General features: G+C 43.4%; 1 protein-coding gene across 4 annotated transcripts in view; it reads right to left on the bottom strand.

The window, feature by feature from the left end:
- The window catches only part of hip1 (huntingtin interacting protein 1), a 49,267-nt gene that overhangs the window by 3,551 nt on the left and 18,170 nt on the right, over positions 1–27,546 (bottom strand). For 3 of the 4 annotated variants that reach the window (XM_030393968.1, XM_030393986.1, XM_030393996.1), the window contains exons 2-29: positions 22,734–22,797; positions 21,139–21,281; positions 20,972–21,028; positions 18,933–19,013; positions 17,279–17,355; positions 15,036–15,097; positions 13,814–13,954; positions 12,467–12,524; positions 12,232–12,307; positions 11,782–11,925; positions 11,184–11,281; positions 10,992–11,064; positions 10,721–10,904; positions 10,211–10,299; positions 9,844–9,960; positions 9,524–9,625; positions 7,797–7,799; positions 7,261–7,455; positions 6,944–7,091; positions 6,723–6,809; positions 5,285–5,392; positions 4,189–4,325; positions 3,975–4,085; positions 3,712–3,770; positions 2,261–2,354; positions 1,458–1,558; positions 1,066–1,171; positions 192–315 (exon numbers count right to left, since the gene is read on the bottom strand). In XM_030393968.1, coding sequence (XP_030249828.1) covers positions 192–315; positions 1,066–1,171; positions 1,458–1,558; positions 2,261–2,354; positions 3,712–3,770; positions 3,975–4,085; positions 4,189–4,325; positions 5,285–5,392; positions 6,723–6,809; positions 6,944–7,091; positions 7,261–7,455; positions 7,797–7,799; positions 9,524–9,625; positions 9,844–9,960; positions 10,211–10,299; positions 10,721–10,904; positions 10,992–11,064; positions 11,184–11,281; positions 11,782–11,925; positions 12,232–12,307; positions 12,467–12,524; positions 13,814–13,954; positions 15,036–15,097; positions 17,279–17,355; positions 18,933–19,013; positions 20,972–21,028; positions 21,139–21,281; positions 22,734–22,797 — 2,839 coding nt within the window. The remainder of the gene's footprint in view (positions 1–191; positions 316–1,065; positions 1,172–1,457; positions 1,559–2,260; positions 2,355–3,711; positions 3,771–3,974; positions 4,086–4,188; positions 4,326–5,284; positions 5,393–6,722; positions 6,810–6,943; positions 7,092–7,260; positions 7,456–7,796; positions 7,800–9,523; positions 9,626–9,843; positions 9,961–10,210; positions 10,300–10,720; positions 10,905–10,991; positions 11,065–11,183; positions 11,282–11,781; positions 11,926–12,231; positions 12,308–12,466; positions 12,525–13,813; positions 13,955–15,035; positions 15,098–17,278; positions 17,356–18,932; positions 19,014–20,971; positions 21,029–21,138; positions 21,282–22,733; positions 22,798–27,546) is intronic. The other variant, XM_030393978.1, reaches the window with a different exon arrangement.

The raw sequence follows: 27,546 nt of genomic DNA on the forward strand, positions 1-27,546 counted from the left end.
AAACAGTCCTGTTGAAACACCTTCAGAGTTTTTCTCCTAACACCGTTAAAGCCAGAGCGATAGTCTTTTAAACCGAGAGTCAGAAAATAACAAATGCATCTTTACACAACGAAAACATCGATGACACTGTGGACAAGCAGAGCCTTTTACTGAACCAAACTAATCTCTCCAGTCAATATGATCCTCCTCACCTGTCTCTTCTATCTGGGACTTGCCAGACTTGGTGGAGGCCACGACAGCTGCAGTGGCCTGTGTGACGCCGCGGGACGCGTGCTGCAGGCGGTGCAGCTTGGCGCTGTCTTTGTCTGCTTTCACCTGGAGAGGAAGAGCAGCAAGCATCAAACCACTGAGGCCATCCAGTCATTCGCGGTCATTCTGCCATTTTTTTCTCTGCATCGAACGCAAGCATGCTTCCCTTATCAGTTCACTGCACTTGTATGGATGCAAAACATGGAGGACTGAAGCGGCCAAAATTTAAACACTAAATCAATAAATTAATTATTTGTGCTTGTCTTTACATTTTGAATACAGAAATGCATAAAGAAATGTATAAGGAGAGTACACAGAAGAAATGAGTCGGTGGAAATAAATACATGTATACATTAAAAATAGCAGAAAATTAAATGAGAAAAGGGGACTCAATACCACTGTAAATAAATAAGGAAGAAAAGTTAACAGAAACATCAATTAAAGTCACATTGTATAAATAACTTCATGTCGACATTTGTTTTATTATTTACGTTAATGTATTTATTGATTGACTTTATTAATTTCTCTTTGATTTTGGCGGTTTCAGTCCTCAATAGAAAAAGGGACTATGGCCTGTTAAATAAATAAATAAATAAATAAATGACTCAATAATCAAATCAAATAATAAAGAATAAAATAATACAAAATCAAATGGAAAAGTATTTAAATATGAGAATAATACAAAGGTAAATAAATACACAAGTTATTTTTAAGCTAAATATTATTATGTATATGTCGCACTATAAAGGTATCTTATTTTCATTGAGCATTATTTAGGCAGTCTGAGCTGATGACGATGATTGGTTCGTTGCTCACCTTTGAGGCAGCCACTAGCTGTGCCGTGCTGGCAGCGATTTCATGTGAACACACCATCAACTCCTCAAACTTCCCTTTGCCCTGCACCACCAGATCAGCTGCGTCTCTGGAGGGACACAACACAGAGTTCAACATAAACTCAAGGCGAAAACAACATCATGTGTTATTAATGTGGAGAACCACCTCAGTTCTAAATTACTTTCCACGCTTAAAACCTGACTGACAGTTTTGCTTGTTTTTACATTCATTTCCCAATAGAAGGTCAACAAATTCATTCTTTGAGACATTCACAGAGGCGTCACAGCTGCTTGCAACACATTCTCCCTCTGCTAACTTTATGAACTTAAGCACTTTTATCTCTTTAAGAGACTCCGGGGAGGACTGATACTTACACCATGACCGTGGCGCCCCATCCCACTGCTTTGGAGGCAGAGATCAGGCCCTCAGTCCAGCGGGAGTTCTTGGCATAGAATTCCTTCATGGAGGCTGCCCCCTGGTGGACACAAGAGGACATGCACAAATATTAAGATAAAAATACATGATTACTTTTAGCATCTATTGATAACAATTATTCACTTCTTTAACTAAATACGTTAAAAGTTCAATTCAAATGTCTTGCAGTCCAACACCAACAGATATTTATGTTTACTGTCATTTAAAGCCCCCCTCAGTCAAAATCTTTTATTTCTCCTTCTTCCTACAGTTGAATGTCTGACATCAGTGTGTAGAATGATTTTTGTCTAGAGTTTGTCTACGTTATGTGCTGCTTGTTTGGATATAGATTTTTTTGTGTGTTATCATTTTTATGGTGGCAGCTTTGTTTCGACAGCTTCTGAGTCCAGGGAAAATTGTATAACGTGGAGAATAAAATATTTTCATACTATACTGAACCTTACAGTATTGTATGGAGTGTCTAATGATATTGCTTTTATTATTATTATTATTATTATTATTATTATTATTATAACAGACATGGCTGCATGCTCAGTTTTTTCTATTAGATTTCTTCAGCCATAAAATACAAATAACAACAGATTTCCAATGTCAAAGCTCTACTCCGAGCTGCATGTTTGGAGAAGTTTGACGACGGAATAATAGAAATCATGCTCCGTTACATGTGATAGCAATGATATGAGCCACATCTCTTCCTCATTGTTAACTTCATGGGAGGAGAAAAGCCGCGGTGTAAACTCACCCTGCCACCCTCCACGATGTCCCTTTGCAGATCTTTGGAAGACAGAATGAGCTCCTTGATCGTCTGCATCAGCTCCGTGCAGGACGCCAAAATCCTGCAGGGGGCGGCAGAGCAGAGGACACAAACACTCACATACTGTAACTGTATACCTAACACTCATCTATTTTAATAGGAAGAATAATACCAGGAAGCCCTCTCAAGTGGCGTGCATGCAGATATATCAAACTCATTTCAGTCCGGTCCGATCGGCTCGTGGCGGAGAGACGTCCTCCGACTTGACATAGAGAGGGGCTCCATTTTAAAAAAAATTAGCTGTTTGTTTCCCCCACAGTCTAGTTAGTGCATGACCGATGCACCACTGACCTAAATTCTTAAATACTCAATGAGGCATTTGTAGCTGCAGCGGATGTTTGTTTTCTTTTCCTAACTATCTCTCGCAGCGGCGGCGGCGCAGCAGCTTTTGAGAAAACACATTTTCTTTGGTAACATTTTAATTAAGCCAGAAGGAGAGATTACAGAAAAAAAGTTACAAAGAATTAATGGGCTGAATTTGCGCACAAAGAGATTTATTACACAGACTGGATGAATAACACATTGCTCTCTCTTCTGAGTTTAAAAATGAAAGGATACAAACCTAATTACTAGATGACATGCGCGCTTACGTCAGTGTGAACTGGTATTCCTGTTTGTGTGGTTCGGCGGAGATTTATGCGCAGGCGACAGACCAACTGTGCTGGTTAAGTTTGGAACTTCTTCCCAAGAATGTAATCAAGGGATTTGTGAACTTCCTGGAGCTGTTAGCGGCACAATACAAATAAACCCCATTTGGTATAAGATGTCTATGATGGGATAATAGTTTGCGCAGCCGCTCCAGTGGAAAAGCAACTACAATATTTAAACTGCAGATAAAAACAAACTTTGCGTGCCAGTCTTCAAAGTTTGCACCGTCTGTGTGGCTGAACTGATGGATTTCTCCGCCCATCAGCCCTCAGACTGTGTGACCGTCTGCATCTGCCCTGACACATCATGTGACTGCTGCCTCGCTGAAAAGCATCTCCAGCTCCAATCAACTGGAGGGTTTGGGCTGCTGTGTGCATCTGTGGCCGGTGAATCGCTTTCTTAATCTTCATATATTTTCAGCCACTTTCATTCCGCATTCACAACCGATTTGTTGAGTTGAGTTTCTTCTTTAATCTTTTAACGCTGTGGGAGAAGATAAAGCCACAGCAAGAGGAAAGTCTGAGGGTCAAGTGTGTTTCTATTCCAGGAAAATGTGATAATGAGGTCGGTCTCCTTCCGAATCTCATTCTGATGCAGGAATCTTCAAGTGCTCAGTTAATTTGAGGATTAAAGCTTCAGACTTTTTCACCTGGGAGACGCTCGGTCGTTCTTTGGACCCTATCAGGAGGGTAAAAACCGATTCTAGTCTTTTTCATTAATCTGGGTTTTACCTCTCGTTGACCTCCATCTTGATTCCCGTATCGACCGCTCGAGACTTGTTGAGCATTTCCTGTTGGGATCCGCGGAGGCACAAAGGAGACAGAAAAAGACACTTTGAAGTTAGTGCTGCTGCGAAGTGAAACGGGAGGCAACGTTTTCACACAGCACATACAGATACACATCTGTTGTCAGATGACGACGGCTGAAAACACACACACACACACACACACACACACACACACACTCACACACACACACACACACACAAACACACCTCTATCCTGGCAGCTGCTGACTCCACAGCAGCGGAGGTGGCAGCCATTTCCTGCTCCACGAGATCTCCCAGCTCCCCCTGCTGCAGCTCCAAACCCCGAGGACGCAGTTTCTAATCAAAGAAAAGAGACTTAAGTCAGGATTAAAGCCAAATTTAAACAAGCTTTTATCACAATTAGTACAAACATCAGTATGTGTGTGTGTGGAGTACAGACCTCTGCGGTGGCCAGGATAGCCTCCAGTGCTGCTCTCAGCTTGCTGTCGTCAGCCGCAGCCAGGCTGTCCTGCTGCTTCATCTGGCCCAGCAGAGCCAGAGCTTCGGCCCCGCACGCCTTCACACTCTCTGACAGGGCTGACAGGGACAGAGACAAAGACAGGGAGGACACGTGTGTCAACGCCACTGAAAAAGACAACGATACACTGAAAGACAACCATCAACGCGCCTGGTTTCCCGATAGATTTAATATATAGAGGCTTCTTGAAGTGTTAAAAGCCAACATGTTTCATTATTTACGCTCTGTTTTCTGTTCAAATATCATGTTATGTCTTCTGTAAACTCTGATGGGTGACCGTGACACTAGTGGCTGCAGCTGCACTGGTAATTATACTGACATCCCCTCAGGCAGAGTGTCAACTAACAGCTGAAGCAGCCACTCTGATGGGAGGAAGAGGGGAAGACCAAAACTACCTCGACAGCATCTGTCGACAACAGCCAGCTGATGTGCGTCTCGCTGTGCCTTGAAACCCTGCGTTCGAATGTTTCAGTAAAGCTCGGGTGGAGACAAGGTCAGAGCAGTCCCCATCGATTTGCCCCAGACGCACCATCAGCTCGACCCAGTTTCAATCCGACGTGTTTGTTTTTGTTGCACTAATAATAGCGCTGGCCAAAGCTCCATTATATTTGGGCGTGTTTAGACTTGCTCAGGCTGCTAAAACCCCAAGAGGCCAAATCCTGCAAACATTACTCCAGAATTAAGTCTGCAACTCTGTTTTAACTATGCCCGTTTTAGCTGAATTTCTGAAGAGCTGTTTTAATCCCACAGTGTGACAACTGGAGCAGGACAGTCAGATTTATAGATATACACAAAGGTACACCTCACCAAATTAAAGACTCAATAGTTTCAGCTTATACCGGCCACCCTTACTGTGTACATGCAGCATATCAAGAGGTACCAACTCCCCACAGACGTGTCAGAACACGTCGGTGTCTGGGGCCGACTGACTCGCTCACAGATTAACATCAGGAGGGAAGAGGAGAAGATGATCTACTCATCTCTTTGTCTCCGTCACACATGTGGGCGTAGAGCTTACCATCAGCCTGCTCCACAGGCACCATGTGGGAGGTGGCACTACCCTGGACGATGGTGTCGCCCACCAGGTGGCCGCACTGGGTGACCACTCGCACCAGATCGGACACACCTGGACAAACAAATAATGAAACGGGAAAGGCTGGAATCAGAATTGATTATTTAAAGGTGATAATGAATGTAAACAGATCATTTCTATAACACTTTCCCTTTTCTTTGTTTAAATCTATATGTAAGCATATGTGTGCAGCTATCAATACATGTATCTATGGGTAAGTATGAATTTGCCTTGTTTAACTAAAACACCTTTAAAACACTTTGATGTTATAAGATGGTTAAGACTACCACAGGAATACTTTTGTTAAGTTTCTGTGTTTGTCTTATGTTTTTATCTCCTAACATGTATTGTGTTCAGTTTAATAATTTCTACAGAAATCTCCCTAACAATAAAATATAATAAACACCATAAATGCACACACATGAAACACTGGTCCACTTTTATCGGTATTTCATTGCTGTTTCAAAGATATTTATACTTCATTTTACATTGTTACTTGTTGATGTCCTTATTCTATTGACTCTTACATGTTTTTAACTTGTATTCTTTATTTAAATACTGTTAAAAATAATTTAAAAAAAGACATATATATGTATGTTATATAGAACAGAAACATTTCTGCCTTAACATTCAGGAGGGAGAGAAGCAAGCTAACAGCTTGTTAGCTAGCAGCTAACACTCATTGATCAGCTGTATTGGGCAGAACACAATATGTAACCTTAAAACACTGAATGACACATGGTCAAACTGATTTTTCTGTTGGGAATTGCAAATAAAAAAATGACAATTATGTACAATTGTCAATACGCCCTTGTATTGCATTTAATGATTCATATTTTAAAGCCTTGACACATCTAATGCTTGCTCATTATGTACGGGTTAATAACATTTCTTTATCGCATACAGTACAGTGTATCCATTATAGGTGGTGGAAAGTAACTCAATACATCTAGTACTTACATTTATAAGATAAATATAGTTACTTTTCAGATGTAGATTAAGAATATAAAAAAGATTATTAACAACTAAGAGATGATTGGTTTCAGGGGGGACAACTTTTCTCCCCTCACTGTTCCAGGTGGTGTTATTATTGGTGCCGTTGTTGCAAAGACAACTGCATCATTTCTGTTCTGTGTCCTCAGAGTCACAAATAACAGCAACACAAACAAACCATGAGTCTATTCAATCATTTAGTCTATAATGGAAATGGAACACTAGGTAACCTTAGTTAGTTAATAGGTAAATGTACAAACTGATGATTTCATATTCTATCTACATTTCATAGTGCAATCAACATTTACTTCATAATGACATGTTGAAGCAGAAAACCTGTCTACTGCCAGTTTAAGTAAAAGTTCTGACTACAGTCCCTCATAAGTCTCACCTGTGTTGTCAGCCAGGAAGGCTTCTCCGGCCGAGTGGAGTCGCTCCATACAGTCCAAAGAGGCCTGACATCTGGACGCCAGGTAGTCTGCAGAGATAAAACAGAGTAAGACTGGAGCTCACACGTAAACACCTAGGCATGCATACAAACTTCTCTAATCACAGTGCTAATTAGCGTCCCAACACTGACTGAGAGCAGCAATCAAAGCATTCGCTTCTGACCCGCGGAGCTGGTGCAGCTGATGTGTGCCGGGTCGTCTATCTGAGCCAGCGAGTCCTGGATGATCTTCTCCGCCTCCTCCACAGCTCCCTGCAGACTGGACCAGCGAGCTGCGACCAGCTGGCTCTCAAGGGCCTGCTCCCTGCTCTCCTGTAGACGCAAACACACACACACACACGCTTGAACTTATCACACCAGCATTTATTAGAAATGCCAGAGGGTCCATATGTTAAACATTCTCACAGGTTCCCTGAAACATCTGTTTGATTTATTGCAGCTAATTAAGAAAGTTAATCAGGAGAGATAATTGAGTCTTCACCTTCTCGTTGAGCTGGTTCTGCAGGGCTTCTGCCATCTTCACACCGCTCTCCCGCTCGGTCGCAAGCGAGCTCTGGACTCGCTCAAGCTCCTCCCCTCGGACGGCCAGCTCCGCCTCTACCTTCGACAAGGACTGCACCAGCTCCGCCTTCTCTGTCTCCAGGGCGACCAGCTGCGTGCTCAGCACCTCACTGGACTGAAAGGTAAGGTGAAGGAGAGAAGAAGGAAGTGAAATGATTTGGAGGCACAACGGTTCGGATAATATATAGCTGTCATGACATCCTCAGCCGGAGATTATAACACAATTCTCTTCGTTTAGATTTGTGGACAGGTGTGCAGTCCCCGCAGAGGTTTTGAGGTTAAGTTTACAATCAAACAAAACCCTGGGAAGTCACGGTTGTGCGACTTGAGTGAGGAGTTACATCAGATCCTGCGCACAGGAAGTATACGAAATGACCATTACCTAGCCCCACTTCTGTGTGTAGGAATTAAGTAATGTGCATGAAAGTGTTCTGCAGGTTATAAAGAGAGACTTACAGCCTGTGTGCCGGCAGGTCCGACAGAGATCGAGAAACGTGGAGAGATGAGGGAGAAACAGAATTGTTAAGGCTTTGAATGCAAACCGCACTGCAGGAGATAAAGAGGGAGAGGCTGGACACTGAAGGCATGCGACAAGATCGATAAGACGTGGGCTGTGTGTGAAAGAGGATTACGGAGGGATGGAGGAGGAGGAGGACAGAAAAAATGAGGGACTTGACAAGTAGTGGATACAACAATAGCACGTCAGGAGTGGGAGGCTGAGACGGATGAGAGGTACGGGGAAGGAGTTGTGACGGTTAATAGCATCAATTCATGGCTAAATTTGATTCATGTCACCCCCTCTAAAATATTTGTGTTTTTGTTTTCATCCTGGTATCCTCTTTCAAATTAAATCCTCCAGTCGCCTGGATGTTGGAAACATCTACCCGGCTTCTCAGCCGTGCAGTGATGACAAACGCAGGGCCGCAAGAGGTTTGAGAGGAAGAGCGGAGGGTGAAAACTACCCTGCCACTGTTTATAAAAGGCTTCTCCCCCTACGCTGGATCCACTGACGTCAAAGACATGTATTAGCATATCTGTCAGAGGCCGTTCGAGATCCTGCTGGAGGAGGAACAGTCAGTGACTAAGAGGGGAGGTGACATAACAGGAGACAAAAACCTGAGATGGAGGGAGTGACAGGTGTCCTACAGATGAAAGACAATGACTCAAGAGGCTGTTTCATCACAATGAGGATCCTGGATCTGTAGTCTTCACAATGTCAACAGTTTGATCCAGCATACAAACTACATGCATCTTCATTTTCACTTGAACGATAATGTCATAATTAGGGCTGCAACTCACTAATAATTTTCAACTAACTGCTTCATTGTCAGGATTAAATCGATAAATTGTTGAGACTATAAATGTGTTGAATGCTCATCTTCATTTTCCGGAGACTAAAGATACGTCTTTTGTGCAACTCACAGTCCAAAAAAACACAAAGACTCTTAATTTATGATCAGAAATGACAAAGGACAGCAGCAAATCCTCACATTTAAGAAGCTGGAACCAGCAAATGTTTGACACGTTTGCTTGAAAAGTGACTGAAACATTAATCGACTATCAAAATATGTTGCCCAATTGACTTACTGCTGCAGCTTCAGTCAATGAGGGTAGATTTCAAACCCGAGTCTTGACATCATCATCACCAGTAACAATCTTGTAAGACCAGGCGACATGTTGCTTACGGCTGAACTGACTGGACGATGAAACGTTACGGACTTAACCTGTGTGCTGTGTTTACACTCTGAACTCAGCTACTTCTTGAGTTTTGGTGAGGATGGCTGAGCTTGAGCAAAGATAATAGAAATCATCTGTTTAATCTTGATTACATACAACTACAAGTATCCATCAGTCCAAATGAGAAATAAACTTAAAAAGGTCTGATGCAAGTGAGAGTGAGATCATCAAGAAATTGACTACGACTGAAATAAGAGTGTGTGAAGTCAGCAGCCTTATTATTAGATTCTATCCACACAGTACTCCATTAGGATCACACAGGTCTGTTAGTCAGGGTGAAACATGTCACGTCGTTAATCTTTTCACACATTCTTGTAGCAGCCGCTAATATCCTTTTTTTTTTAAATTGGGATTAAATTAGTTCACAGCAGCTCGGGGGTCTCGTTAGCAGACGGAGGCTAATCCTGTATAGATACAAAAAAAAAAGAAAAGACAAAAAGAGTGACCTGCTGTGACGAGGCCATGGTGGTCTTCAGGGACTCCAGCTCCACCCTGTTGGACACCAGCTCCCTCTGGAGCTCCTGAAGCTGATGCAGTTGGTCCCTCTCCTGAACGACAAAAGTAAGAATAAAATCACTTAACAAATTTCACAATTTCCCAAAGCAGACACTCAAACTTCTGAGCTGTCACGACTACACGAATGCATTCACACTCAAGTTCTCACAGCAAATCATGTGGCCGCACCGCACTGAGTTGTAAGCATGTCGCTGACCTGCTGTACGTGTGTGTCAGTGATATATAATTATAGTATTTATCTCACACTCACCTGTCTTTCTGCAACCTCCTGAGCGGACTTCACCTTCTCTTGCATCTCCCTCCTCACCTCCTCCACTTCATCCTGAGCCGCTCGAGCCACCGTCATCTGTCGGGTCACCTCTGCATTCTACACACACGCACACACACACATACACACACAGAAGGACATGGGACACAGGTGCAGACATGCAGAGACACACACCAAAATAATCAGGACAGAGGCTGGGACTTCAGCTTGGGGGGGAAATGTTTAAGGACAGCAGGAGGACAGAACTTAAATTCACTTGTAAGGTTGTTTTTTTTTTTTTTAAAAGGGGACACAGAGAGGAAACAGAGAAGGATTTCACAAATATGAAGAAGAAATAAGACCGTCTCACCTTCCTCAGCAGGTCTGCATGACTCTGAACCAGCTCTGTGTACTTCTCCTTCAGTTTGGTGTAGCGCTGCTCGTTGGCCTGAGCTTTTTCTGGTTGGAAACAGACAACAGAGACAGAGACAGAGACAGGGATTAGTTATAGTGTCAGAGAATCTCCTCAGATACTTAATGCAATTCAAGTCTGGTTACCACTTCTTCAGAGTGTCCAGGCACACCTCAACACAATCAGGGACAGACCAATTATCGGACCCAACAACAAAAAAAAAACACTTATACTTCGGTTCCAATGCAGGTGCATGCTTTTTGTGTTTACGGTCGCTTATGTCCCGCCCACAACATTATCTGTTTGGTTACATGGCAGGAGCAATAGTCAATCAACACTAAATGGTCGAAGTCAGCAAAATAACTAGTAACTAATGTAACTGAACAGATGTAGGGCAGTGAAAAATACCATATTTGCCTCCAGAACGTCCAGAACTAAGAGCGGCAGAGGTGCTTGAAAGCGTCTTACTCTCTATCTCCGTCAGGCTCCGCTGCTCCTTCTCCGTGTCCTCTCTGACCCTCCGCAGGTCTTCCAGCTCTGCCTTCAGGAACTCGCTCTCCCCTGCAGCCTGCAGCCTCAGGTGGCTCTGCTCCGCAAGCTCCGCCTCCAGCTCGCTGACACGCCCCCTCAGCGCCTGACACAAGCGACCGCTCTGATGACAGAATGACAAGGAGAGAGGTTAAAGGCTTTCTATATAGATTTCTTTGTGAGCGAGACATGACGTTTGTGCGCTCCTCACCTCCAGCCTGAAAGACTCGAGCTCTTCTTTGAGGGCCTCGATCTCCCTCGTCAGCTGTTCGATCAGACGGTCTCTGATGGACACGGACACAACATCAATCAGAAGAGAGAAACAAAATCAATATACTGTATTTGAATGATATGTAACAGATCGATTTTGGTCCAATCACAATGAGACTTTTCCAAGCCTTACTTGTCGTCCTTCCTCATGCCGTTCTGACTGTTGAAGTTGAAGGGGTCTATAGCCGCCGACGTGCCAAACAGGTCGTCAAACGTGGTCTCCACAGCAGCCTGGAAGTTCAGAAGGCAAAAAAAGACAGGTCCAGTGAGAACAATCGAACAATATACAAGTTCATATTCGTACATTCCACCTCAGTGGCCTCATAGTCTCATGTTTTTACCAAACATCTATAATCCAGGTGTTTTGCAGCTGGATTGTGGCTCCAAAATGCCATTAATCACCTCATTATCTCCCACACTTACAAGGTGTCAAATATATTCCTTTTTGGCTAAATTTAGCTTCATCAATTTAATCAACACCACAACATAACAGCATAGTATACACCAGATGTTTGAGGGAGAATCTAAAAAAATATGTGGCTCCGCCGGGGACTTTGTTAATTTCTGCACTGCTGGCAGGTCGTTTCCATTTTAATCTCCTTCACTTTGCATCTGCTCCCTCTCGGCTAACTCCCACAGACACAACATTCATCTCTCATTTTCTTATTGCTGATTGCCGCACGTGAGCAGGAGAGTTGACCATCTGCAAAACATTCAGTTATACTCTTTACCGGCAGCGCGGGGACGTCTGTGTCCACCAGGTCTTCCGTCTCCACCACGTGCTCCGACTCCGGGGACGACGACTCGGCGGGGATCACGACCACGGGGCTGATGTGCTCTGACAGAGCCGACGCGCGCAGGAAGTTAGGAGGGTTCTGCAAGGAGCGTGATCATTGGATTGTTTTGTTAGCACTGTTAGCCAAGCTTTTTGCATAATATATGGAAGGGTGTGAATAATGCAGGTAGAAGTGGCCCGATAAGTCTTCTACACAGGTTGCAAGGTCAAAAAGTCATTTTTTGAATATTGTAATTTATTCCACTGAACAAGAGTGAAACTACGATAATGTGCAGGGCAGGAAATAAAGACCTGTAATAAAATTTAAGACGTGAATGAGAGAGACAGAAGAAAACAGTCAACTTGTGTTTTAGGTGTGTTGAAGTCTCAGTGAGGGCGACCTCACCTCAGGCAACTGTGGGATCTGAATCAGCCTCTTGAAATACTGCAAGTTACTGGAGCGATAGAACAAACTCTTTAGCCTGAGACAGAGAGGACGAGAGGAAAGGAAAATCAGTGAATCAGGAGCTGGACATTATAAATGAATTCATCATGGTGCTCAGCACTCAGTCCGCAGGGTCACGCTCAGTCAGTGCGCGCAGAGAGAATGTGACCGCCTGTGTTTTCTGTCTGTGTCGTACTTCTTAAACTGTTCCTGGAAGCGATCTCTGTGGCCCTGGAGAGTGTCTGCTGGAAGGCCTGCGAGGAGACACACACACACACACACACGAGAAAGGCAAAACACGTCAGAGCTCAGACACCAGAAGTATTCAGGTATTCTGTATATAACGCGACATCCGAGTGCAGGACGGGAATGTCTCGCGCATGAATTTATCAGCGTCTACTTTTTGGGAAACCGAGAAAAGGCTTTTAGAGACGGCATGCATTTTCGAGTTTATCGAGAGGAGATCTGAGGCCAAGAGTCTGCACATTAATTTAACTCAGAGAGGAGCATCTGTCATCCACGAGGCTGCTGATATTTCAGACAGAAACAGTCCAGAACTTTCCCCACATGATGCAGATATGATTTCATTATATAATCACATTTTGACGTTTAAATCAACTGAAACATACTTCAGCTAATGTATGAAGACGATTAATATTCCCTTTAACCTTTCCTTGCATGTGCTTATCTGTACCTTTACAGTACTGTATTTTTATACCTTTATTGCATGTTTTACCTACATAGTATTTTTGCTTTCCTCTTTGTAGATTTAACGTATAGAAAGCCTCCTGTGTAGCTGTTGTAAACCGGCGTCTTGCTTGGAACATTAAGCGCTGTGCATAAATTAAACTAAATAATCATCATCATGTCTCGCCGATTTAGTCATAATTCAATTGCCGTAGTTTGGGTTATTTAAACTCCAGTCCCTCTTTATTTCCATCACAGTCAAGCGCAGCATCACTGACAACCCTTGTAATGATTTTCTAGGTTAAATGTTTTAGCTCTCGTCATAAAACTACCGAACGGAGCTGCAGCAATTAGCTTATTACATTTTGATTAAGTTTCACTGGCTACTACTCTGATATTCCAATAATCGCTTCTGTAATACTAATCTAAGGAAACAGGGCAAATGCTCCAAAAATGGAGCAGAACAGGCTGCCTTATCCAGACATTTGGAATAATAAAGTAAAAAGCTTAAATGCCTGACGATTAACTGTAATTCACACTTGTTATTCACTTTATTTTAGAGTCACAGTATGATGACTGTTGTTTTTTAACTTTAAATAATAAAGCTCTTCACCGTGTGCTGTATGTGAATTATTATTGTTAATAACAGGCAGCATTTCCCTTTAACTTGAAGGTAAAACATGCATATCACCAACAATGGATACGCTCAAGTTTTTCCAATCCCAACAGCAATAATAAAAACAAATGCCCAATGTTTGAATCTTGATCAAAACCATCGAACATCCTTCACTGTGTGTTATTTCCACTGAGACTGTAGTTGTGCGGTTTGACCAACAGAGGTGTGTGCGTCACTCACAGGAGTGCAGCTTGAACAGCAGCTTGACGGTGTAGTCGTACAGGTGGCTGCTGTCGAGGATGACTTGGATGAGGGGGGCCAGCCGGCACTGACCCGCCGCCGTCACCGACACCGACCGAGACATGTCTAAGGAGCTGAACACTGTGAGGAGGAGGGAGAGAGACACACAAACCTGATCAATACATGTAATCACAAGATCAATGTGCCCACAGAGCCATCAGGTATCATTACAAACACTCTTTCACGTGCACACGTCAGTGAATATTAATGCAATCAGGCTCATCCGTTGTGAATTTTTCACGAGGCCATCAAGCCGTGCTGCTGCAAAATGATCTAAAACGGGTGAAAGCAACACGCAGCCGGCTCTCACTTATTGAAAGAAAAAAAAAAAAGGGGGCAGGGAAAAAAAAAGGGTGAAGCAGAGAGGGAGCAGCACCCTGAACACTGACAGGATTGTCCGACTCCGTCTTTGCCTCCATCATTACGGCGCTGCTTTCATTTCCCTGCCACCCTGCTCACACCAAACCCCAAAGCCAGGCACCGAGAGCCTGTGTGCACTGCAGAGGTGTGGTTTCCTGCGCAGCTAGAAACACACACACCCACAGCCACACACACCCACAGCCACACACACACACAGCCACACACACACACACACACAGACACCTCAGGCCTGGCCTTCTCACCCCTCGATGACGTGATGCTTTTAAAATACACCAGACCAGAGGCGGAAGCTGACGAGGGCTTTGAGATTTGGGTGACTCTAATGAAACATTTTGTCCTCAACACTGATGGGGTTTCTCGAGAAAGAGGAGGAGGAGGAGAAGGAGAAGGAAGAGGAGGAAGAGGAGGAGATAACATTATCCTCACACAGAAACAAGACTGCAATTTCCTCCTCTTCATTCATGAAGGACAGCGCAAAGATTTTCCAGCGTTTTTCTATGAGCTCCTGGTCACATCCCCTCCGTCTATTTTTAGCTCTGTCCGTACTTTAAGGGCCCAGGATGACTCACCAAGACAACAAACGGGCTACGGCGCGGTATGTAACCGCTAACAGTGATATGGCGGGCGAGGTGGAGCTCTGATGACGCCGCAGATATAGAATTCTGTCAGTCAGAGAGCATCTTCCTGTCTGTCTTTCACCGGTATGTGTGTTTAAGTGCGTGTGTGCTCAGACAAGCTCAGCTGGTAGAGTGTACAGCAGTGTGCAGTCGGAGTGACTTACCACCCAGGAAGAGGTTGAGCTCGCACTCCAGGTAGTCAAACATCTCCACCGTCAACTGGAAGCTGCAGACAGAAAGAGAGATGATTTTAACAAACACACATACAGGTCTGTTTAATATTGAATCACTGGAGTATTAGGATGTTCAGACTGTCAGCCCAAATCTGTTTTTGGCACATCCAGATTGAGTCTGCACAGCAAAAAAAACCAAAAACACATGAAATGTGATATTTTTCAAAAAGGATCCAAACCACATTTGGAGGTGGTTTGAAATGTGATTAGAATCAGACTTCTACAAATGTGTCTCAGTCCAGACGCTCTTGAAGCTCATATCGGATTTCTAAATGTCTTTTCTCTCACTTGACAACAAATCCAGAGAGATGGAAGTGCATCAAAACTGCTCAGAGCAGAGCGGAGAGGAAGACAACACGGAACGACATTCCATCAAAATAAACTGTCTGCTCTGCGGCTGGATAGGGTGATTGTTTGCAGAGTGAGGTGATGGGTCAATATTTCTCAGGATTCAGCGCTGGAAAGCCATGTCGTCAGTGTACGTAGCGACCGTAGCCTATGCCGTTGCCACAGCAACCAATGACGATGCATTAGTGACGCCTGGGCACAAAAATCAGACCTACTCACTTACAAATTATAGTGAGGATGCTCCGTCTTTCAGATCTGATTTGGGAAACAAATCTGATTTGCCTGCAGACTGAACACGGCCCCGGAGACGACTCTCACATTGATGTCATTTGTCTCTCTCTAATTTTAGTCTAAACTTATTGGTCGAATGTTTCTTCAGGGATTGTTGTGCTAACTACCTCCGCCAAGGAGGTTTTGCTTTCACCTGTGTTTGTTTGTTAGTCGACTGGTTTGGGTCTCTGCCCAGAATAGACCCATTACGAGGCGAGAGTGGGGAATGTGGAGGAGTCCATACACTGCAAAGTCTGGGATGAGGTATATAGGTGGGGGAGGTCTGCCAGGTACTGAGGGGCACGGGCATGGAGGGACTTGTATGGCCGAAGGCTGGAAACGTTCTTCACTTGATACAAAGTGGATTTTGTGACCGATTTTATCTGAGCCTGAGGGGTAAGGTGGAGTCCAGGATCACACCCAGAAGAAAAGTCTAACAAAAGCCAGAAGATAAACAGGGAAAATAACTCAACATTCCAGACGGAGAAGCGGCGAACAAACAACGCCAGCGTCTTCTCACATGCTCACATTGGAGTTTTTATACGTGTTTTTCTAACCCATCCTGTACGTGTCTGAGTCAGTGCCGTCCAGCTCTCCCTTTGATGCAATTAAATAGTTGAAAGTGATGCCAGTTCCACACTGATGCTTAAACCTCCTGCACTCTCTCTCCTCTCTCACATGACAGCTTCAAACTCAATCCTCCTACTTGGTCAAGAGTTCCAAAAAATAATGTGTGTTTTTTTGTTTTTTTGGATGATGTTCTTGCCAGTCGCATGATCTCCCCATTGCAGATTAGTGTCTTCCTGTTTTCTCTTGAGTCAACACCATTACCTCATTTACAAAATACTGGATCACTTCCTTTCCGCATTCTGATTGGCTGAGTCACGGTCAAAGCTGGGGGGGGGGGGGGGGGAATACCCAAAACAATGCACACCTGTAACTGGAGAGTACCAACCTGGCAAATGATCTAACACTAAATGATCTTTCCCCAAATTTTGGCTTATTTCTGTGAAACACTGGTATTTTTAACTCTTCAGGCCCAAAAAAAAAAAGGTCAGGAACCACTGGGAGAGTAGTTAAGTAGCTAACTGTGACAACTCCAAATGAAAAGTGCTTAAAGGGAGACTTTAAAACAATAAATTATCTTTTTCCTCTTAATCTGTTTCTTACTACACCTTTGTCTAAGACTTGTTACCTTATGGCACTTGGAAGAATAAAGAATGAAATGTAATTATGATGATTAAATTGACGACAATCAAAAAAATACATCCCACATTTGAATGTTTAAACTGTTTGTTTCACTCACTGACGAACTCCTCTTGATTGTGATCACGATGAATAAGTTCTTGTGGCTTATTCATGCGCATGAATCATGATTAAAGCATTCGTCTAATGTAGTAATTTAATTTCACACTTTGGTCAGCACAGTTGGAGAAATGACACTGGGACTAATTAATATCTGGATCCTGGGGTCTGGCCAGCACAGCGGTGTTGCTCAACAATATACCACATTAACGAGGATAACAAGAGGCGAGGCAGCGGCACGACGCACTCACAAGTTGTTAACGTCGTTCTCTCCCGCCTCGTCAAGCTGCCTGTTTGACATCTGCAGGTTGCCGGGAAAACGAGGGTTCTGGAGGAGGAGAAGAGGGAGAAGAAGAAGAAGAAGAAGAAGACAGCATGAGGACGTTTTTAAACTGAGATCCTGACGTCCATCTGAGACGAACACAAAGGCCGAAAGAATCCGATGTCACAACCATTAACATCCTGATAAAACCGGCCAATTACAGGTACAGTTCTATACTTCAAACTTAACAACTTTTACTTAGGGGACCTCAATATTATCATAAGTGTGTAAGTTGTCATGGTGAGAAGCTTACGTACACATTGGGGCATAAAACTAAAACATTGATCTGAAAGATGATGTTTATGTGAAAGGGGACCTGACCCCTTTCACATAAACATAGTGATTGAATCCACTTGTTAGCCGTTTGAAGCTGAACAGGCAGCGTACAGTTGGTTTTTAGAGCGCTTATTTTTTTGCTAAAACAGCTGATCATAGCACATGAAAACGGCTCTGATGAGAATGGTAAGAGTCGACCCAAAAACAATAAAGCTTTGCCTAGGTGAAGGGAAGATAAGGTGCTGCGGCTTCATCACTATGACCCCTTTCACACACAAGTTATCATGTGATCCATCGCCAGCACTGAACACATTGATTAGAGCAGCTTTATGTATAGCATGTGGACCCTCTTCACCACTGGTGGCTGGTAATCTTATGTGATGGAACCGATTGAATCTTTTAGGTAAAAGGATGGACAGATGTTTGGACTCTGCTCCTTCGCATTCTTAGATGTTTTTGTCTCACTAGTTGATTGGAAGAAAACTGTGACTCAAACTTACATAAAACTAAAGCAATAAAATCTGTTGAATCTGTTCTTGTTCCTCTGCTGCCTGGAAGTTTAAAAAAGGGGTATGAAGTTTAATTCCCTCTCACACAACGCCCCTCATTCTGTTCACATAACTCTATAATAAGGTAAGGAACCATATCTATTTTAAAACATGCATGTACACAGCAGAGAGTGATTTTTGTAGCAAGTAGAAATCATCCAGGCAGAGATTGTTTTACCTCAGCAGCTCTTTTCAGGTTAAAAGTTAACATCAGACGGTGTTTGCTTGAGTTGACTGCTGATTAATTGACCTTTATCTTCGAACGTGTGAGGAGAGAATTAGTTTTTCCTCTTCTGTGAGCTCAGCAGTTCTTTTAATTGGTGTGCGCGGCCTTCACATCGACTTTCGTGTTGATGTATAAGCAACAAATCGAGCAAATACGGGGTGACAGAGAGGTCAAATAAAAACTTGATTAATGGTTTCATCTGCCAAAGTGTCACATTACTCCTTTGAATCTCGAGTTCCATCCTGGCACGCTGCCCTCTCCCGTGGGTAAGAAATTAACCTTCAGCAGAGCAACGACTAACCACATCTTCCTGTGATAGCATCAGCATCGCTTTTACTGTCCCTGCACCGCTCTGCTGTCTCATAAAAAGGCTACATTACAGATTCTTGAGAGGCCATTAGTGTAAAAGCCAGAATTTTCTATGAAGTCAGACCCCCGCAGAGACACACTCGCACCAAAAGCAGAGCCTGAGACAAAGATAATGAGTGACGAGGGAGACTGGTGCTGGGTTTTTATAGGCCAGGCCGACTCACTTTGATGTGAAACTCCATTTTGGTGATGAGCAGTTTGAGGTAGATGCTGCACAGCTTCCCATAGCCTTCACTCAGGTGACCCTGATGGGGAAAGGGAGACATGAGGATGAAAAAAAAGACATGATCAAAGGTAGAAACTAATCTTTCTCCCCTCCTGGAGGGGTTTTTATGGCTCAAGAACATTGAGGAAGCAAATCATGAAAAGACTGAGCACAAGGTCTTCACAGCAAAACACCATAAACCGGCTGAATTTCACAGCAGGTTCAGCTCAGTTCACTCTGCTCCTAAAGTGTGGACAAAGTTGAATAGAGTAGCTATCCTGCCAATTGCTTCTCACTTCCTTTTTCCCTGAGCTAGAGTGTGCGGGTGGCGATGACACAACAGGAAAGAGAGGCCACAAACCCTGTCACACGGGCTGAACTTCCTGTATCCTCCTGCACGGTGACATCAGCAAAAAACTGACTAATGAATTCAGACAAAGAGTAAATCCAGGGATACAGAGAGGAGCCGCCTCTCCACCCGAGGATATGTTGCCTAACACACATAACTGAAGAGTGACTGTTGTGTTTGTGGGTTAATGGAGTGCAGCACTTACACAATAAACCTCATGAGTTTCATCGGGGGGGGTTTGCGTCGATGCTGTGAAGACACCCGTGCTCACTTCACCATCAATGCGAGAACGTTCTGTTTTTGAATCGCTTTTTTCCCCTTCAAAAAAACAGGTGAGCTTCCCCTCACAGAGGCTCATAGACGAGTTTACGTAACAAAACTGCGTTAGCCACAACACGTCGCTGGCAGGAGATGAGCTCTGACAATCACACTTGGCTCGCTCTTCATGTGTTTGTCCATCACAGGCCGCAACGTCTGTCACTCAGGCAGCAGCAGAGAGACGGCCCACAACAAACAATCATGCAATATGATGACCACAACGAGGGGACCGTTTGTGGCTGTGCTCTAATTCTAATAAACAAAACACACGCCTCTGTAATTACAGTTCTTATTATCTATTAAAGGGTTAATACACAATGACTTCTGCTGCGTGGCCAAAATCCCCTCGTAATGTCAAAAATGGTAGCAGATCATTTTCACAGGTCTGGAAATGTCATGGAAAGTACGCTGTTATTACCAGGTCACCTACTGAAAATTACCCCAATATTACCCGATAATAACATTGTGCTATTTCAGTTAATAAAGGGTTGGTAATTTCTGTCATACATTTCCTGGAAACTTCCAACTAGCTTTTAGCTTAACTTCTGCTGAACGACGCCATTTGAATGTCCCGATCATGCCAGCGGACGACGTTCCTGAAACTCAACTTAATTGTCATTTAGGTAAATTGTTCCAAAGGTTGGCCGATCTGCTGATATGATAGAAACTGGTCAAAATGTGAATGGGTAAATTAAAAACAAAATTATTTCAATCAACTGACCTGCAGAAATTTGGCAGAAACTAGTTAGAAGTTTCCAGGAAATGTATTAAAGAAATGATCAGCTATGCATTAACTGCTAATTGCAAAAGAGCTGAATATCATTTTTCAATAAATTCTAAAAGTCCAATAAAGTAGGAATTGGCAACCTCTTGAATTGATTCTCCAAACAAAAGGAGCAGCTCGCAGACGACGGTGCAGCCAGCGTCTTTCCTCGGCTCTTCCTCAGCACCCCGACATAAAATGAGTTTTAATTTTAGGACTTATCCCAGCCAGATGAGCTGGAATGTGACCTGATGGCAGGCATTACGAATAACTGTGACAATGGAAATAGCCTGATGGTCTCGTTATGTAGGTCATTCAGAGATATCAGGATTAAATTGAGATTGTTTCATAACCAGTCCAAAACTTCTTACAGCACGTTTTCAGAGTAATCTATCAGGTTGGGAAAATCCTTCTCTGCTTCCTCCGTTGTTCAAGTTGCTCGGCCATGATTAATCTTTCGATATTCAAAATGCAGAGCCACCAGCAGAGCGCCGTTGCATGAGATCATACTCTTGTGACTGCATGCTGTGACACAGCCACATTAATAGAACAATCTCTGCGTCCTCACCCACATCCTGCTCATATCGGTTAGATCAGCCTTGTTCCTCATGGAGTCCTTTATCACCTGCAGGGACGGCGGCGGAGACAGAGAGGAGGAGGGGGAGGAAGAGTTAGAGGTCATGTGTGTTTTTATGATATTTAAGTGTCACAGGACGTTGCGTCTTTCTTACGTACGTTTGGATGGCCGTCTCGCAGCAGCTTGTGGAAGACGTGGCAGAACTTCCAGCAGAGCACCGCGTTGCTGGAGAGAGGAAGCCGGTTGACCGCCGCCCAGAAAGTGTGGGCGCCCTTCTCATGATGGGTCCCCAAGATGCAGGGTGACAGGGACAGTCAAGGATCGCTCGGTTTAATGCAGGACATCAGTCTGGCTCGTGACCAGTGTTACATTTCATCATCTCTTCACAGCGATGTGACTCGTACATATCATAATAATCATCCTTTACATCTTTATCAGAATCTTTACCAGTCTAAATACAGAAAACCCACATTTTTAGGATCACTCTAAACCGGTTTTTGATGGACTCTTTATGTCCACACATGTTCAAGAGGTTGTTGTTTTGCTTGGTGCAAGACAACACTGATAGACAACAGTTTTCTAACAACGCTGATGGCTTAGGCTAAGCTTTTGGTATTAAAAATGAAAGACCAAAACAATTTATTGGGCGCCTCACTCTCCTGTATTTTTATTATCCTATTCTAGCAGTCAGCAGCCAGTGTCACGGATCATTTGCTTCAGGAGAACCTTCATTTTCAGTCTAGCTCAATTAAAGTCCCAATTTTACATTTGATTTGGCTGAGAATGGATTAATTTATCAGAATTTTTTGAAGGCAGTCAAACTTGAGTGCTTTTTTTCTCTCACTGTGAACTCAAACAGAACCTCTGAAAATGTACTTATACAAGTATAATATTTACTTGGATGTTTTAGACTTCCAAATAAATTTTTAGACTACATCTGACGTTTCCTTTGCAAGTTACAGCTGTACATTACAATACTCTGTGAGGCATTTTCAGTGTAGAACAGGTTAATCCTATGTCTTATTAACTGACCCCGTAAAGTAAATAGTAAGGTTAATAACTCATAACAGAGGACATTGGAGCAAAAGTGACTTCTATCAGAGAAATATATCATCCATTGAACACGGACAACGGAAGTAGCTTGACTAAACTTACTTCCTGTCGGCCCAGAGGGAGAAACTACACGGATGTCCTTGACGAATCAACGCTGCAGAATTTGATCGCGTAATCAGGTTCTCTACGGAGCCCCCGAATGCCCAAACAAACAAACAGTCCAGCGAAAAGCTGAGAGGCTCTTCTTCATAGGAATTTTTAAAGCAGGATTAGCGTTTCTAAAATCATTAAACATTTTAGAACAATAGCTATTTTTAGCCGCCAGATGCCGTAAAGTTCTTTGAAGGTTAAGCAGCGTGTTTATTTTTCTAATATCCAAAACGATTAGGATCGGTCCCCAAATCTCATCTGAAACATTAAAAACTACCAAGCCCTGGGAGTTACACCGCTGTGTTGTACTTTTTGTGTGTTCGACGAAGGACTCTACAGAACAACAAACACTCCTCTCTGTCTATGTCTCATTGTGCTTGGTTTCACACACGACTGAATTAGCTCTGCAGGAGGGCCACATGTAGACGATGTGGCTACACACAAGTTTGTTGTTTCCATCCTGCACTAACATAACCCTCCTACAGCCATGGAGGAACGGCCACACACACACAAACACACACACACACACACACACGGACAATGAGGATATTCCTGGCATGCTTCTCTTTGACAGCGACCTCCTGTGTGTTGATGGCCTTATTGATGCTGACAGCCTGTGAAGAGGAGGGAAGGAAGGGCAGAGGAGAGAGAGAGAGGGAACACAAATCAGCCCACAGACTTTTATTCACAGAAAAATAATAAAATAAAAACCTTCAAGTCGTGTCAAGTACTTGGCACCCGTCCACCTTTCAGAAAGTTGCCTTTCCCTTTCCTAACTACCTGGGGAACGGGGAGGCAGCGCAGATTTTTAGTGCGGCGTGATTGACCCATTTTCTGCAGAGTTGGTATTCAAGGCAGCAGCTGAGCGGCCTGAGCGCCTGTCTGCTTTTCAGGAGCGCTACAGAGGTGAACACCTGTCTCATCAGGAGACACATATGCATGCAAAGTGTCTGTTGTTTCTCCTCTCATGCTCTCATAAACAAAACGCTGTCTATCCGGCTGATTTTGTGGGATTTTGGAATCATAACAGGTGAAGAAAAGAAGATAAACAATCATGTATATGGTCTCCAAGACACGTTTAGCATTGGGACTGTGAGCAAGCAGATTAAATGAGATGAAATCAGCAACGACTGACGTGTGGACGATCAGGAGAGAAGCTGTCTGTGCTGTAAAATCTACAGAGGAATGTTGGCCGAGCTGAAACTGAACCCCCTCCAACTTCAGCTCAAATTAAAGTATCATCTAACTCGTTTCACAGAAACTCTGGAAGAAGTGTCACCGCTTTTCAGCTATATGTGCTTCCTGACAACAAACATGGTTTAAAGATTCTTATCGATGTGCTCGGTCTGACAGCAGTCAGGACCACTGCAAAGCTGCTCCGGTGGAAGTGTTGGATATTAACACTGGAGGGAACTTCAACACAAGTAAACAACAACAATGAATCCAAGTGTTTCTTACTTGTAATAAGTACAAATGAAAACAATCTGCCAATGGAACAAGGGGAAAAATGTCTAGTTAACTCAAAGTATCTCACTGAGATTCTCCTTTCAAGGTGATTGTATTTGATATGATCTCATACATAAGTGTAATGAGTTTTTTTTTTTACTAGATATTAGACGAACATACCCGGTAAGATGTTTGCAGTGGACACAGAAGTGTTTTTCAATGCAAATGTTTGTTTGTTTATTTTTTTTTAAAGAACTGCGTTAAATCCTTTGGCTACATCTATTTTAGTTAACCGAGTGTTGAAAATGAGTCGAGAAGACTAGCAGATAATTATGTGCTTTACATCTGATTCCAATCAGTAAGCATTATTGATTGTCTTGTTTTATTGTCAGGGTTAGGGTTAGGGTTAGGAAAGCTGACATATCGAAATACAAGACTTTAAGAGACTACAAGTTGCACTATCACAATGATAACATGCAAATGTTAAGCAGCCATGATGATTCATCTTATCAGCTGAGCATGATAGCATAGCAACATATGCTTTCAAGAACTGAGCAGAAAGTACAGCTGAGGATGATGTGAATACAATATTGCTTGTTGTTTGCAGTCCTGGTCATGATATAAAGTCTGTTTTCCTCTGTGGATCACAAATATCTTCAAATGTAATAGTAATCCATCCAATAATTGTCAAGACATTTGACTAAAAAAACACAACTGTCCATCTCATGCGAGCACCGGAGTAAAAGTCATTCTCTGGGGGAGCATGAATGCTTGTACAAAACATTACAGCAGTCCAGCCAATTAGCTGTTGAGGTATCTCAGTCTGGGTACATGGCTAAACACCCGGTATTTGTCCTTGTGAAATACTTTATGTTCCATCAAGGTTATGTTAGGCAGCAGCAGGAAAGCTGCATGATGAAATAAAATGTGAAAACAAGCCCACAAAATGTTCCTGCTTTATGTTCCAGGCCTATGTTGTTTGAGAGCTTAAGCCATTTCAGATGGTTTTCAAAACAAGGTGTTCTGGAGCAGCATCTGGCTGCACGTATCATGTTGCACATGAGTGGAATATTCAACCAAGAGAGTTCTACGTCTGAACGCGCTCAACCCAAAAACCCCGGGTCTGAAAGTTCACAAAATAGAGCCAAACGTGCATTCTGTCACTTTGCATGGTATCATGAGCCGAGAGCATGGTGGCCGAGGTCAAAGGAGGACGGGTGAGGCCCGTTTCATAATCTCACTTCCCGCAGATGTCCTGAGTGAGCTCCTCCTCTTCCAGTATGTGAGCTGACAGGACTGGAAGTTCAACACGGCAAATCATTGGAGGAGGAGTGGGATGGGAAGGAAGGAAGGAAGGAAGCAGGAGTGAAGGAGAAGAGAGGAGGGAAAACTTGGGAGCATCAGTCTCTATCACTGTCACTAAACCCAGCACACTGCTGAAATGATTACTGTACATCTGCGACCTTCTGCTCCCAGGTGTCACCGCCTGTTTTGAAACTAATCAGAGTATATTTTATTTAGAATCATAATCCCCTCAAAACACACAGCTCGTTGGTATTAGAGAAAAACAATCTGGTTCAAATTCAGCTCCCGTCCAAACAACAGCAGACAATAGACTGCGTCATCCACACACCACAACCCTGTCATCGGCAGCTCTGGCAGGCTGGCAAACACGAGTTTTGTGTTCACAAAAATCTAATTTACGAGTGAGATTCAGATCAAGTCACAGGAGCGCGGCTCACAGAGGTGAAGTGTGGACAGGAGAAGGAGGAAGAGCAGGAATGCGGAGCTGGCTGCTGTTTCAACATCCCGGGCTTTAAATTCCATCCCCGTCTGCACTCGGCTCGTAATCCTGCCGCTGAGGAGGGGACGCCGCAGCATGTGTCGTAAGGAAGGCTTCCACTCCTGTCATTAAACACGCACAGCCGCGATTAAACACGAGCTCTGGAGCTACAAGATCAACACCTGTCCTGTTGCATCAGCAGCCACAACCTGAGCCAAGACCCTGACTGTGTGTGAGCGTGTGTGAGTGTGTGTGTGTGTGTGTGTGTGTGTGTGTGTGTGTGTGCGTACTGTAAAGGTCAAACACAGCAGGGCTAACTCTGTCCTGTCCGGGCCGTGCAGAAGAAAATAAGACTGCGGTCAAACCAACAATCGGTTTCCTCTGATCGAGGGAAAGGTCAGCGTGTTAAATCTGAGCATTACACTTCCTGTTTGCAAATAAACACAAACTTACACAAAGGAAGATTCAGAGTCTGAGTAAGGATCGACTTCTAGAGATGTACTTTCTTATCTTCATAGCTGGTGAAAACACAAGAAACAACAACTTTATATCATCTTCAGTGACACCACACGTTCTGTATGACGGCTTTAATTGCAGGAGCATTATCAGAGACACTGTACGGATGGTTGATGTTCCCTCTTGGTGCCTAACATTGCCATTAACTACACTGTTTTTCAACATTTCAACGTGTAGTTTATGGGTTTGAATGGATTTGTTTGTGTTTGCAAACCTGCTGGCCTCATGTTGCCCCTTCAGGGTACAAATAAGTATGTTGAATTAAATCTAACCAAATCAAAAGGGACATTTTGCCATGTTTTGTGTGGCTTAGCAATAAATGTTGAGAGTAAAATCACCTTTTTTCGGCCAATAAAGCGCGCAGTGATTAACTACATTTACCATCGACACGTATTGAATATCTACTGTTGAACATAACAGAGATGTCTTTTTAACTCAAGGTCTGTTTGGTTGCTTTCAACTTAATTATGTGACCAAAGTATTGAAATTGGACATTGAGATGTGGAATTAAAGAATACGTTCATCAACACCTCAACAACGCATAGCTTCCATATCTCGGTGTGCACACACACATACACACACACTTCTGACAATGGCAACATATTGCACAACCCCCTTGTCAACATCTCTTCGAAGGATAGAAAAGAAAGATGCCAATAGGAAAAGGATGTCATAAACTGTCTACAACTGCAGCACAGGACAGGAGCCCCTGTCGCAGCAGTGACGAGCCACCGGAACCGCTCAAAATACCGACTGATGGCGTCCAGTCCAACATCAAGCACGGTGCATTTGATTGGCTTTGTCCACATCGGTCCAAAATCTACTCAAATCCAGAATGCTCAAAATGTGTGAATGCAAAATACTGGCTTCATTTCCACCATTAGCACATGGAGCTAGCAAAAGGTTTTTATAGTACAAATGCTGTATTTTCTAACAAAATAAACACTTAACACTAAACACCCCTGACTATAACTCTTTATCAGGGAACCTATATTTCCAAAATCAGATTCAGTGTATATCTTAGCCACAACATTTTGTTAGCTCATCTGCCTTTTATTAGCAAAAAGGGAAGTGACTTTTTTGTAATTTCCTGTCACTGCCCTGTTACTTAATCTGTGAAAACAACAAATGACTTTATCTTGTATGACAATCGGTTTGAGGGCCACGCAGAAAAGATGACACAAGACTTCAGCGACAGTGTTTCTATATTTACGGACGTTAATGTGACATTTAGATTCCATTAGGGGAAATTTCATCAGTTTGATTTTATTTTCCAACATTGTGTCCTTTCGACTCATTTCGCATCCCCTTCTCTCTCCGTCACTCACACACAAAAATCAAAGGATTGATTAAAAACTCCCAGTGCAACTGGTTCCCACATGAGGATGACCCAATTAGCCCACAGTGAGACTTTGTACTTTGTGTTTGGGTTTGAATGAGAGGGCCAGCTGCCTGGGACTCCTGGCATTGGCTGCTGGCATCGATGCATCAATGGCCTATTAGCACCTCGCAGTGCGGCCACGGAGACCAGCTGACACAGAGTGGCGATGAGACATTTAACAAGAGGTGAGAAGCAAGTTAATTATGACGATGAAGAGCAAAGATCAACCATGAGGGA

This window comes from Sparus aurata, chromosome 2 (assembly GCF_900880675.1).
Source record: "Sparus aurata chromosome 2, fSpaAur1.1, whole genome shotgun sequence".
Taxonomy (NCBI): Eukaryota; Metazoa; Chordata; class Actinopteri; order Spariformes; family Sparidae; genus Sparus; species Sparus aurata.